A 13,324-nucleotide genomic window follows, 5' to 3' on the forward strand; every position below is an offset into this window, starting at 1 on the left:
AATTTTGTGGGCAGGTGTATCGTCATGTTGAGAGCACCTCGCAGGTCTACGTCGCTTTCTTCTGCCATACCCGTTTTGGCCATCTTTTGTAAGTGATCATACCAGAGTAGGTGCTTCCTTTCTATGTAGTCTAGGATTGTGCTTTTGACATTCATAACCTCTCTGATCCTATCATTCCTAATATAGTCAAGTCTGGAGTATCCGCAACTCCGTCTCCAGAAATCCATCTCGACAGCCAGCACGCAATCTTTCTGCCTCTGAGTTAGTTCCCACAACTCTGAAGTAAATTGATAATAACCTTAGCTTTATCCCTCTTTACTGTACATGAAGCCTCTTTTATTCTATTTTTCTAGATTATTGCCTGTCTGGATTTTGGTTTTAACTAAGAAACCTGTCTGGCTGGTCCCATTAACCCCGGGGTCATCCCTTGTGTGCCTGTGGTTCCCCTTACAGTATCTGCTAACAGAGAAGCTAACTTATCTTTTCCCTTCCTATTTAAGTGCAGGCCATGTGTAGTGTGTCCCCACCTATCAATGGCATCAACTGGAACAACACTCATGTGAGATTTTGCTGGTGTCTGGAGCACAATATTCAGCTCAGTGTTAACGTACCTTATAGCAGAGTTTACCAGGGCAAATCAAGGCACTGAAAGACCTCCACAAACCCCACATTTGTGAGCCCAGTTTCTGCTCCTACTTTGTCCAGATCACTCCTAATACTATATCTTGGATTCATAGCCAGGCTGTTTCCTGCTCCCCCAACTGTGATTACCTGATTTTCCTTCTCAAAGTCCCTACATGCCAGGTGAAAGTTTTACAAAACTTGTGACCTGGTACCCTTCACTTAATTTCTCCTGAAGCTGCTGGGCTACACCCCTTCCACGACTGCTACCTACAAGCAGAATTCTCTTTTTCCTATTCTGATTTCATCCTGGCCTGTCTTTTTTTTCTTTAAGCTAATATTCTGCTTCAACATCCATTCAGCTACATCTGGATGAGGCCCTTCCTCCACTACTTCAGATAGTAAGCCAAAGGGCCCGAGTTCAAGTCTCGGTCTGGCATACAGTTTTAATCTACGAGGAAGTATCATATCAGTGCACACTCTGCTGCAGAGTGAAAAATCACATTCTAGAAACATTCCCAAGGCTGTGGCTAAGCTATATCTCCTTAATATCCTTTCTTCCAGGAGTGCTAGTTCTGCAAGGCTTGCAAAAGAGCTTCTGTGAAGTTTGGAAGGTAGGAGATGAGGTACTGCCAGAATTTATACTGTCAGGGCAGGTCATGATTCGTGCTTCGGTGGCTCAGATGGTAAAGCACTTGCCCGCGAAAGGCAAAGGACCAGAGTTTAAGTCTCGGTCTGGCACACAGTTTTAATCTGCCAGGAAGTTTCATATCAGTGCACACTCCACTGCAGAGTGAAAATCTCATTCTGGAAACATCCCCAAGGCTGTGGCTAAGCCATGTCTCTGCAATATCCTTTCTTCCAGGAGTGCTAGTTCTGCAAGATTCATGGAAGAGCTTCTGTGAAGTATGGAAGGTAGGAGACGTACTGGCAGAATTGAAGCTGTGAGGGCAGGTCGTGAGTCATGCTTGGGTAGCTCAGATAGTAGAGCACTTTCCTGCAAAAGGCAAAGGTACTGAGTTTGAGTCTCTGCCCGGCACACAGTTTTAATCTGCCAGGAAGTTTCAAGCCAAACGGATTTACTAATAGAATGTCTCAAGTTTTTTCAACAATTTCTCTTTCTTGCCCTTTGCTTGCTACTTTTTCCCAGCATGCGATCTCTTTTTCTTTCCTTATACTACATAATTCCAAATTTGCATTTTCTAATTCAGCCATAAGGGCACAAATCTTTGCCTCCTGTTCTGCAATTTTTCTGCCCTTTCAACATAACCTACATTGCCATGGAAAGCCTCATTATCTACACACATTTCCTCACTTCTACATTCGCCCCAATGAAACCATAACCTACAGTCTTCACAGAACACCCCCTCCTTCAGATTTCTACGACAACCACCACATTTGTCACACATGATTTGATAGAAAAATTTATGCAAAAGCAGAGAATAACTTGATGCAAGATCTCTGAAGTTTCATAGCCTGTACTAATACGTAACTAAACCCTAACTTAAAAAAACTTTAAAACTTACTTTTGAAAGTTCTAATTAGCTAACTAAACTCTGTATGATGGACACGAATTAATTTAACTTTCAACCGCTAAGTCTAGTAAAAAAACTAAAGATCTACACTCTTCCAAAATTTACACCTTAAATGTAAACAAAACTAACAACTATCAGCCTTTACAAAATACTTCCTTTTCTATCTAAATATGTTCGGAGAAGTGAAACCTTCAATATATAACCTAGCGAAGTAGTAAATGCACTAGTCTAAAATGTAATATTAACTAAATTAGCTCTTATTTCAATATTAATCACTTAACTCAATGAGAGCTTCATTGACATGCATGAGTATGAACACTTTAAATCAGAAGTGTTGTGCTATTAATCTGTGCATGAAAGAATTGTATGTATAATGTTTTAAGTTAAGCTCATGCATGTTGGAAGGAAATAAATAAATACAAAATTATTGCCTAAAGCAGCTACCTGTGCTAAGTAGCTTGCATTTGGACATCTAGCTGGACCGGTGGCATGCGAGCGGTTTTTCTCGAACTGTGATAAGTATTAGTGGGGTGCATTCAGTGACATCTCCTTTTGCAGTCCTACGGTTTCTCACAATACCATAGACAGCAATTTAATAAGTGATACCAGCCACTAATGTGATACTGAAGTCACGAATAACTAGACATAGCTTGAAAACGGCAACCGTAGCCGAAATAGTTCCATCGCAATACAGAACTTCAATTGCAGCAACGGACTTGAATTTTTAAATATATAATGTTATTACAAGACTTATATCGCACTGTGTGCCCAGGAGAATGTGAACTTTACTGAAATGTTCAACACCATGGTGAGTTGTCACAAATACGACCCACTGAAAAAGAAAATAAATAAAAATAAATCAAACTAAAATAAAAAGTCAAACTAAACACAACAGTAGAGGAACACATTACACTTATGTATGTTTTACAAGTGCTATAGGTAGAAACACAGGAATTATCCAAATATCAACAAGAAATGTCTACATCCCTACTCTCCAAAACCACTGAAAAGCATAGCACCAGTTTGTAGGGGAAGAATGGATGTTCAAATCACTCTAATTAGTCTAATGTTGTCCCCGCAATCCCTATGGTGCCAGTACATGGTGGCTTTAATATATTCTTTGATTCATAACTTAAATACGGTACTTGAAATTTTGCAACTTGGCTTTTTGGGGTAGTTTGTGTCTATCACCAAGCATCCCTAATAAATTAAAGTGTGGCACCCGCTTTACATATAACTCAGCCTACACAAGTGTCCCTTTTTGTACCCCTACCAAGAGTCCTGCATAGGCATTTCTGTGAAGTCACTGATTACAACTGTAACTCATTGGTATTTCGTGTCGTGAACAATTTTACATAACTGAACATTTGAGGCAAGTAGCCAATGTTTGCGCCACTCTGGAAACTTACCTAGATCTGACTAAGTATTTGTGCAGCAGTTTTCAAACAATACTTCATTACACATAACTGCATCATACATGTAAATGCTAAGGTTACTGTCAGTATTGTCTGCAAAATCATTAATACACAACAGCAATGACCCCAACTCAATTCCCTAGGGCACATCTGAAGTTATTTCTACTGCCGTCAATGATTCTACCCAAAACAAAAAACTGTGGCTGCCCCACCAAGAATTCAACTCCAGTCACAAATTTTGCTCAATACTCCACAGACTCATATTTTCGGTAATAAGCATATATGCGGTACCGAGTCAAAAGCTTTTCGGAGGTCAAGAAATACTACATCTACTCGACAGCCTCGATCCGCAACTTTCAGGATGTCCTACGAGGAAAGCGCAATGTTTTCCTCGCCAGTCAACACAGAAGAGGTCACCGTGTTTGAGGTATCTCGTTAAGTACGACTTATAAGAAACGGCAGGTGGCTGACGTCTTCGGGATGCTCTCGAACACGGAATTACCTGAGTGCCGGCGGCGACCAGGAGGGGCTCGGCGTGGCCCGTGGCAGGCTGGCGGCGGTGGCGCGACTCGAGCCGGCTCAGCAGCACCAGGTGCACCACCTGCAGCACTGCCACCACGCCCACCAGCAGCAGCACCACCTTCCCCCAGAGCAAGTGGTGCATCCTGCCACAGCGCCTCTTATCACCTCATCTTACAGTGCCAATTACTGGTACACTACTGAACACACCTGAAACAAAACAGGGATGGAAAATATTGTAGCACCCACAGTGACATAGACAACAAGCACAACAAATACACTTCCTATAACAGAGGCTGAAGTCAGGAAGACAATACAGAAAGTAAAAAACAAGGAGTCAGCAAGTGTAGGTGATGTTCCTGTCTCTGTTCTGAAGGCACGCACAGGCAGCCCACAAGCTCCACTGACAAATATACAATAGCGATCCCGTTAGTTCCAGTATTTTTCCACGAAAGACTAATGAGTTAGACGTATAAATATAGCTTTTTTTTAAAAAAAAGGACAGTTTGGTTTCTGAAGTGGGACAAGTATAGTATCATCCACTTTACAATTCACTGAAGAGGTTCTTGAAGCACTTGGCAAAGATGACTGTGTTACAGGTGCATCCTTAGACTTTTTCAAGCATTTTGACACTTCTGACCATAAAATACCACCAAACGAGGTAGAAGCTCTAGGTGTAAGAGGAATAGTAGATGAGTGGTTACAGTCTTACCTGGAAAACAGTATGAAAAGACAGATTGTTAATATGTCTGCTGATGATAAATTATTAGTGAAAAAATTGTCAGACAAGAACAAATAAACACAGGTACGTCTCAGGACAGTGTATGGATACAATTCATTTTCTCTCTCTCTCTCTGTCTGTCTGTCAGTCTGTCTGTCTCTGTGTGTGTGTGTGTGTGTGTGTGTGTGTGTGTGTGTGTGTGTGTGTGTGTGTGTCTTCTCTGGCAGTATAAGATGTGGGGGAAAAGTTCTCTTTGGTGATGACAGCAACATCATAGACAATGATAAAACACCAGAATTGCTATTAGAGAAAGCAAATGAAACCCCCAAGGATGTTTACGATTGGGCAGTATGTAATAAATTGACATTAAGCCTACACATATGGACCTACATCTACATGTCTCGAGTTACCACCATCCTGCACAACTCAACGGGATGCTCAGCACACTGGTTCATAGGGCATACTCGATATCGGACGAAGAAAGTCTGCACAAAGAACTCAAACATCTAGAAAATGTGTTTCACAAGAACAGATACAGCAAACGACAGATTCAGGCAGCCCTCAGATGACGGAAACACTCCAGAAACCCAGATGAAGAACAGTCTATAGATGAGAAAACAATCCTTGCCTCTCTACCCAGGCAACGCGACATCAAAAATTGAGAGACTGCAAAAACAACACAAAATTGACACGGTCTTCCGACCACCATCTAAGATACGGGCCCTACTGGGGACAGTGAAAGACGGATTTGGCTTCAAGAAAGTGGGCATATATAATATTCCATGTGGTTGCAGCAAATCCTACATCGGTCAAACAATCTGAACAGTCGAAGACCGCTGCAAAGAACACCAATGCCACACGCGCCTAGTCCAGCCCACCAAATCAGCACTGGCAAAACACTGCTTGGAAACTGGACACAATGCGAAATACGAAGACACCAAGATTCTGGCCCCTACCAGTTTCTACTGGGACAGCGTCTTCAAGAAGGCCATTGAAATTCACGTAACGGACAATCTCATAAACCGAGACACAGGTTTTCAACTTAGCAAGGCACGGCAACCATTACTTAACTCCATCAAGGAGTCACGCCACAAGCCAACACAAGACCCTTCTATGACGGCATTCTGCATCTTCCACCACCCAGCGCAACGCCGGGGTGGGCGCATACCTGGGTTGGCGCCCGCAAACGGATTGTCAGCGGCCGCAATCGAAGGGTCGGCGCTCACAAACGGAATGTCAGCGGCCGCAACAGGAAGTTCGGCGGTCGCAATCGGACTGTCGGTACAGGGAATCAAAGCCCGACTGACGGACATAAATAACCCTGACAATGAGCAGACAGACCAGTCCATCATAACCACCTGATGATGGTGGAAAGGTTATTCGCCGAAATATCGTGGGACTTCAAGTATCGCATCTGGCTGCACACCCGAGAGCTCTGGAAACAAAAACAGTACAGTGATGCTAGTGGGAGCACGCAGGGACGTGGTGGAGAGAGGGAAGGGCAGGTAGGTGGAGAGGGGGGAAAGAGGGGGTGTGGGGGTGCGAAGGAGGAGATAAGTAAAAAGACTGGGTGTGTTGGTGGAACAGAGGGCTGTGTAGTGCATGAATGGGAACAGGGAAGGGACCAGATGGGTAAGGACAATGACTAATGAAGGTTGAGGTGCTGCTGCTTGTAGGCTGGCTTTGTTGGCTGAAAGCTCATTTTGTGACAGTCTTTTTGCTGTGCCTATCTGAAGTCAGCACCTCTGCTATATGGTGAGTAGCAACAATCCTTTTCATAATATTGTAATAACCACGAGTAGTAGTCTTATCCACTGTAAAGAACTATGTAAAAAGCTAGGTATTCTTAGCGCACCAAAAGAGTACATCTACTATCCTGTTGTATAAACCAGGGAAAACATTACTAAGAATTTCAATAATAGTTCTACACATAATCATGGAACAAGAGCCAGTTTCGACTAACATTACCAAAGAAAAACAAACAGAAAATTCAAAATAGAATGCTCTACCTGGAAATAAAATTGTGTAATAAACTGAGTATGAAGATGAGAAATATTACTAAAATACATCTGTTCAAAAAGGCAGCTAAGGTGTTCTTTGTATGTAATGCATACTATAGAAATAAAGATTATTTAAAGGACTCAAGGGTAGTGGTTAGTAATGAAAGGGGACAACAATAACACCCTGTGTCATTATAAAACATGATCACAATATAATGGTTTTGCAAGAAATCCCTGTGTCAAGATCTACAGAAAGTGATGGTAATGACTTGTCTGTCTCCTGAGCTCAACATCTCATTTGATGCTGACTCAGTTTTTCAATCAGACTGAGAGGTGGCCATGAAGATGTGCATAAGGCATAGTTGCATGTCTATGGGCCTGGAGTCAGTTTTCCAAACAGACTGAAGTGAGCGCAAGGCTCATACCCAGTGCTTTTTTTCTAAAAAAAAAAAAAAAAAAAAAAAAAAAAAAAAAAAAAAAAAAAAAAAAAAATTGAGGGTACTCCGACAGGGGTTATAATGCAGCGAAAATTAGTTATAACTGAAGCATGGAATACCACCCGTCTGCTTTTAGCCATGACGTCATCAACATGTCGAACTAAAAAAAAAAGTATCGGACTCTTCAGTTGACTTTACAGTTCAAATGAAGCAGGCAATACCGAGAAATACAAACATACAAGAGAAAGTGGTATCGAACACTTCAGTTTACATCGCCTCAAATGAAGCCTGCGATTTGAATGTATGCATATCTGTTTAGCACTACCATTGCCCACTATTAGCAGGCGAAGGCACTACATGCTTGTCAACCCTGCAGCCCTGCAGCCCTGCAGCCAAGCGACTAGCGCGAGGTTTGGTGTTCTCGTAAAGATAAGTTATTTTAGATTATAAAACACATAGATTAGTACTGATTACGTGGTAAATAAGTGTATTAGTGTGCCGTTTAAGTGTACCATTAAAGGTTTCATTTCTCATTACGTAATATAGCAGAAAACGCGAAAAGACCGTACAGTCGTATTTTCTGTTTACGTTCTGCTGCAGCAAATCTATAGAATTTCGTTTAGTTGTTCCTTGCTCTCTCCAGCAATTTAACTTAGCGTACCTCTTCATTATTTAACTAGCATTTCCGGAAAGTAGCGTAAAGTTTAACTTGTTGTTTCAGAAACTTTGCACTTTTGTTTTTGTTTACACACAGTTGCGTATAGGCCAAATTTGTGTAACCATATTTTCGTGTTTATCTGTAATTTAACTGACTTATTCTTAATAAATTATTACGTTTATCATGAGTGAAAAGTGCTTGACTTGCCGTAGAATTGTTAGGTCGGGGCTTTGGTGTGATGGGTGCTGTAGTTTTTTCCATGTGGGTGACTGTAGTGGCGTGGGAATAGGGGAAGTAAATGAGACTCATCAGTGGTTTTGTAGGATTTGTAGTAGAGATAGGAAGATACTGGAACAGGAGGGGAAAATTGCTGCCCTTCAGGCTGAGTTAGACAAGGCCAGGGGAGATCTTGACAGGTTAAGGAGGGAGAAGGGTAAAGAGAGGTGGGAAGTGGCAACAGGCAACAGGAGGAACAGGCCTAGAACTTTGTCTGACAGCTTTATGGTGAATGTGGAAAATAGATTTGACCTGTTGCTTCAGTTAGAAGCTGGTGAGCCTCAAGCAGTTACAGGTGTAGACAGGGCACAACAAACTTTCAGCAGCAAATTGAAAAGTAAGAATGTAGGGAAATCAGTAAAGAGAAAGAAAGTGTTGTTGTTAGGTAGTTCCCATGGAAGAGGTGTTGGCCAACTCTTGCAGGATGAACTAGGATCAGAATACCAGGTCACCAATTTTTTTAAACCTAGTGCTGGTCTGGAGCAGGTGACAGAGGATTTAGGATCACTTTGCAAAGATTTCACTAAGGAAGACACCGTGGTTATAGTGGGTGGGGCAGGTAACAGTATTGACAGAGATCCTGGGTACAGCATAGAGTGTGACCTGGCGAAGATTGCATCAGCATCGAGGCATACCAGTGTTGAGTTTGTATCTGTTCTTGGGCGCCATGACCGACCTCATTTGAACTCTTCTGTCAAGAGAGTTAATTTGGAGCTGGAACGGCTGCTCATGTCGGGTGCGGGGTCACACATTGGTGTGGTTCATGTTGATTCTGTCAGTAGGTGGGATTATACTAGGCATGGCCTTCACCTCAACAGGAAGGGGAAGGGTAAATTGGCTGGGGAAATAGCAGGAAAGTTAAAGGGGGGAGGCACTGTCATGAGTGGTAAAATACCAGTGGTTATAGGATTCAGAAAAGACCCTTTTTTAGGGTAGGGAGGACAGAAAGAAAACAAATTTTAAGAGAGGTTAGAACTGAGACAAACCTTCAGTTTGAGAAAGAAATCAAAAAACATAATTCCAGCTTATTACATCAACATAAACAGCCATTGGTTAAGAATTTTCAACTGTCAGCAGATATTTTAACTCCATCCAATTGTAAGTCAGTCAATGTGAAATGTCAGCTATCTTTATTGCATCAAAATATTCGAGGACTGAGAAATAAAATTAATGAATTAACTATCTGCATAGATGAATTAGAGTCTTCAAACCCAGCTGACATAATCTGCCTCTCTGAACATCATGTGACCACTGGTATAGAACTTTTAAGTGTTACAGGGTTTAGGTTAGCATCTCACTATTGTAGATCAGAAATGGAGAAAGGAGGAGTTGCCACATTCATCAGGAACTGTCATAAATTTAAGAACATAGACATTCATAAATTTTGCCTAGAACAGCATATGGAAGCATGTGCAACAGAATTAGATTTTCACAAAAAATCTTTCATAATATTAAGTGTATATCGAGCACCTGCAGGTAACTTTAATCTGTTTGTAAACCACCTTGAAGCTGTACTGGCCCATTTAACAACCAAAAACAAAGAAATAGTGGTTGCTGGTGATTTCAATGTAGATTTCCTTAAAGACTCTCCCAATAAGAACCTATTTGAGTTAGTAACACTATCATTCAACTTAATTCCCACAGTAAAGTTCCCCACTAGGATAACCACTTGCTCACAAACAGCCATTGATAATATCTTTATAGAAAAGTCAAATGAACAAAATTATATTACAAAACCAATAGTCAATGGCCTCTCAGACCATGACATGCAGTTCCTTCTGTTAAATGTTAATACTGAACAGGATATAAAATCTGTTAAATCTGAGCTCAAGAGGGTAATCAGTAAGCCAAAAATTGATTATTTTAGGACACTCCTCAGAGACATTCACTGGACTGATGTTTACAGTGCTCATGGCATGAATGAAAAATATAACATTTTTGCTAATAAAGTGCTTACCTTATTTGAACACTGCTTTCCCCCAAAACTTACCAAGGTTAGAGCAAAGTCTACAAAGAAGCCATGGATTACTCGAGGAATAGGGGTATCTTGTAAAACAAAAAGAAAACTGTATCTGTCAATCCGAAACATTTCCAATGTTGATGCTATAGCACATTATAAGAAATACTGCAAAATATTAAAGACTGTAATACGGATGTCAAAGCAAATATATTACAAGGAAAAGATAGTCATATCAGATAACAAAATAAAGACAATATGGGATATAGTGAAGGAGGAGACCGGTAGAACCAGACATGAAGAGGAACTAATAGCATTAAGAGTAAATGATGCATTGGTGACAGATGTGCATAGTGTTGCAGAACTTTTTAACAAACATTTTATAACTGTTACTGAAAAGATGGGGTTGTCAGGTTCGGTAGATGCTGCTATGGATTACCTTAGACCAGACATTTCAAGTAACTTCCATAATATGAATTTGACCCTCACTACCCCAACAGAAATAATGTCCATCATAAAATCTTTAAAATCAAAAACATCTAGTGGGTATGATGAAATATCAACAAAGTTAATTAAAGAATGTGATTCTGAGCTAAGTAACATATTAAGCTATCTGTGTAACCAGTCGTTTATCAGTGGAATATTTCCCGAATGGCTGAAATATGCTGAAGTTAAGCCACTGTTTAAGAAGGGAGATAAAGAAATAGCATCAAATTTCCGTCCAATTTCACTGTTGGCAGCATTCTCAAAAATTTTCGAAAAAGTAATGTACAGTCGTCTTTATAACCATCTTATCTCAAATAACATACTGTCAAAGTCACAGTTTGGATTTCTAAAAGGTTCTGATATTGAGAAGGCTATCTACACTTACAGTGAAAATGTACTTAATTCATTAGACAAAAAATTGCAGGCAACTGGTATATTTTGTGATCTGTCAAAGGCATTTGACTGTGTAAATCACAATATCCTTTTAAGTAAACTAGAATATTATAGTGTAACAGGAAATGCTGCAAAATGGTTCAAATCTTATATCTCTGGCAGGAAACAAAGGGTGTTATTAGGAAAGAGACATGTATCAAGCTATCAGGCATCATCCAACTGGGAACTAATTACATGTGGGGTCCCACAAGGTTCCATTTTGGGGCCCTTACTTTTTCTTGTGTATATCAATGACCTTTCATCAGTAACATTACCAGATGCCAAGTTTGTTTTGTTTGCTGATGATACAAACATTGCAATAAATAGCAAATCAAGTGTAGTCTTAGAAAGATCAGCCAATAAAATATTTGTAGACATTAATCACTGGTTCCTAGCCAATTCTTTGTCACTAAACTTTGAAAAAACACACTACATGCAGTTCAGAACTTGTAAGGGGTGTCCCAAGAGTATATGTCTAACATATGATGACAAGAAGATAGAAGAAGTGGACGGTGTTAAATTCTTGGGATTACAGCTTGATAATAAATTCAACTGGGAGGAGCACACCACAGAACTGCTGAAGCGTCTTAACAAATCTCTGTTTGCAATGCGAATTTTGTCAGACATAGGGGATATAAAAATGAAAAAGCTGGCATACTATGCTTACTTTCATTCCATAATGTCATATGGGATTATTTTCTGGGGTAATTCATCAAGCCAAGCTAAAGTTTTCCGGGCACAAAAACGTGCAGTAAGAATTATATGTGGTGTGAACTCAAGAACATCCTGCAGAAGCCTGTTTAGGGAACTAGGGATACTAACTACAGCTTCCCAATATATTTATTCCTTAATGAAATTTGTCATTAAAAATATATCACTTTTTCAAACCAACAGCTCAATTCATGGAATCAATACTAGAAATAAGAATAATCTTCACAAGGATTTAAAGTCACTTAGTCTTGTACAAAAAGGTGTGCATTATTCAGGAACACACATTTTCAATAACTTGCCAGCAGCCATAAAAAGCTTAACAACCAATGAAATTCAGTTTAAGAGAAGCCTAAAGGATTTATTGGTGGCCAACTCCTTCTACTCCATTGATGAATTTCTGAGGAAAACCAACTGATTTGTATATAAGTACAACATAACTTCTGCACAATTTCAGTGCAGTAATGTGTTCACTGAAAATTTGTGTGTGTGTGTGTGTGTGTGTGTGTGTGTGTGTGTGTGTGTGTGTGTAAGTATAATCTAACTTCTGCACCATTTCAGTGCAGTAATGTGTTCATTGTAAATAAGTATTACAGTAGTTGTATTACATGTTTCTTACCTTATAAATAAATATAAAACTTTTTTATTTTAAATTCAGTGCAATAGTATTTGTAAAATGACTCTTAGTGTTCATTAAAAAATGACGATCATTCCACTTGGGACCTGTGGAATGGTACATTAGCTTATTTGTTTTAGTTTAAATATTTGTCATGTATTGTTGTTTTTCTGACATGTTCCACATCCTGGAGGACCTCCTCACTACGGATCAATTGGAATGAAAGTAAATCTAATCTAATCTAATCAAACTGGCTGCCAGTGATTCAGTTGTCGTGAACGGTTGCCACAGCTACGAAATGCTTGAAACAGTAAATGACATCGATTTTCCCACCAAAAACTGCACTGGTATCATTCGTATTGCAATTACCAACACGAAAAAATGAAATAAAAAATTTACGTCCGTGAAATAAATCTTTGGCACTCTTCCAAGTTCTCAACATCGTAAAAAAATTACTTTGCCGATGAAAAAGTTTAGGGGTACGCATCCCCCAGCGTTCCCCCAGAAAAACAGCACTGCTCATATCTACAAGTTTGTGGTTCAGGAGGTGCCAGTGGGTGTTCTTAGTGTGTGCAGTGATGCAGTATGCAACTGTGTTTTACATTATTATAAATTATTGGCCCGAGGCATTTTGCTCTGATTGTTGCCAGCATCATATTTAAAGTACCAGGGAAGCAGGTTGCTAGCCTTACTTGCCCAGGGTCCCATTGGGTTTTACCCCTAACGGCTGAGGGACTAACCGGTGGATTTGGTAGTCTTTGCCGTATGAGCACAAAGGTGACCACGACTCAGAATATGTCCGAGATGCCCAGCCTTATTCCAAAATAACTGGTATCCCGACAATCGGGACCACTTACTTGGCCACTCATACGTTGCCCGTGGTTCATGAACTAGGACATGACTACAGGAACCCACACCATGAACCACAAAATGGTCAATAGAT

At 40.2% G+C, this 13,324-nt stretch overlaps 1 protein-coding gene across 1 annotated transcript in view; it reads right to left on the reverse strand.

Annotated features, from left to right (window-relative positions):
* Positions 1-13,324, reverse strand: part of LOC124550707 (beta-1,4-glucuronyltransferase 1-like) — an 87,832-nt gene that overhangs the window by 69,323 nt on the left and 5,185 nt on the right. The window contains exon 2 of the mRNA XM_047125429.1: positions 4,074-4,300. Coding sequence (XP_046981385.1) covers positions 4,074-4,235 — 162 coding nt within the window. The 5' untranslated portion in view covers positions 4,236-4,300. The remainder of the gene's footprint in view (positions 1-4,073; positions 4,301-13,324) is intronic.

The sequence above is a fragment of the Schistocerca americana genome, chromosome 9, assembly GCF_021461395.2.
Source record: "Schistocerca americana isolate TAMUIC-IGC-003095 chromosome 9, iqSchAmer2.1, whole genome shotgun sequence".
NCBI classification, from domain to species: Eukaryota; Metazoa; Arthropoda; class Insecta; order Orthoptera; family Acrididae; genus Schistocerca; species Schistocerca americana.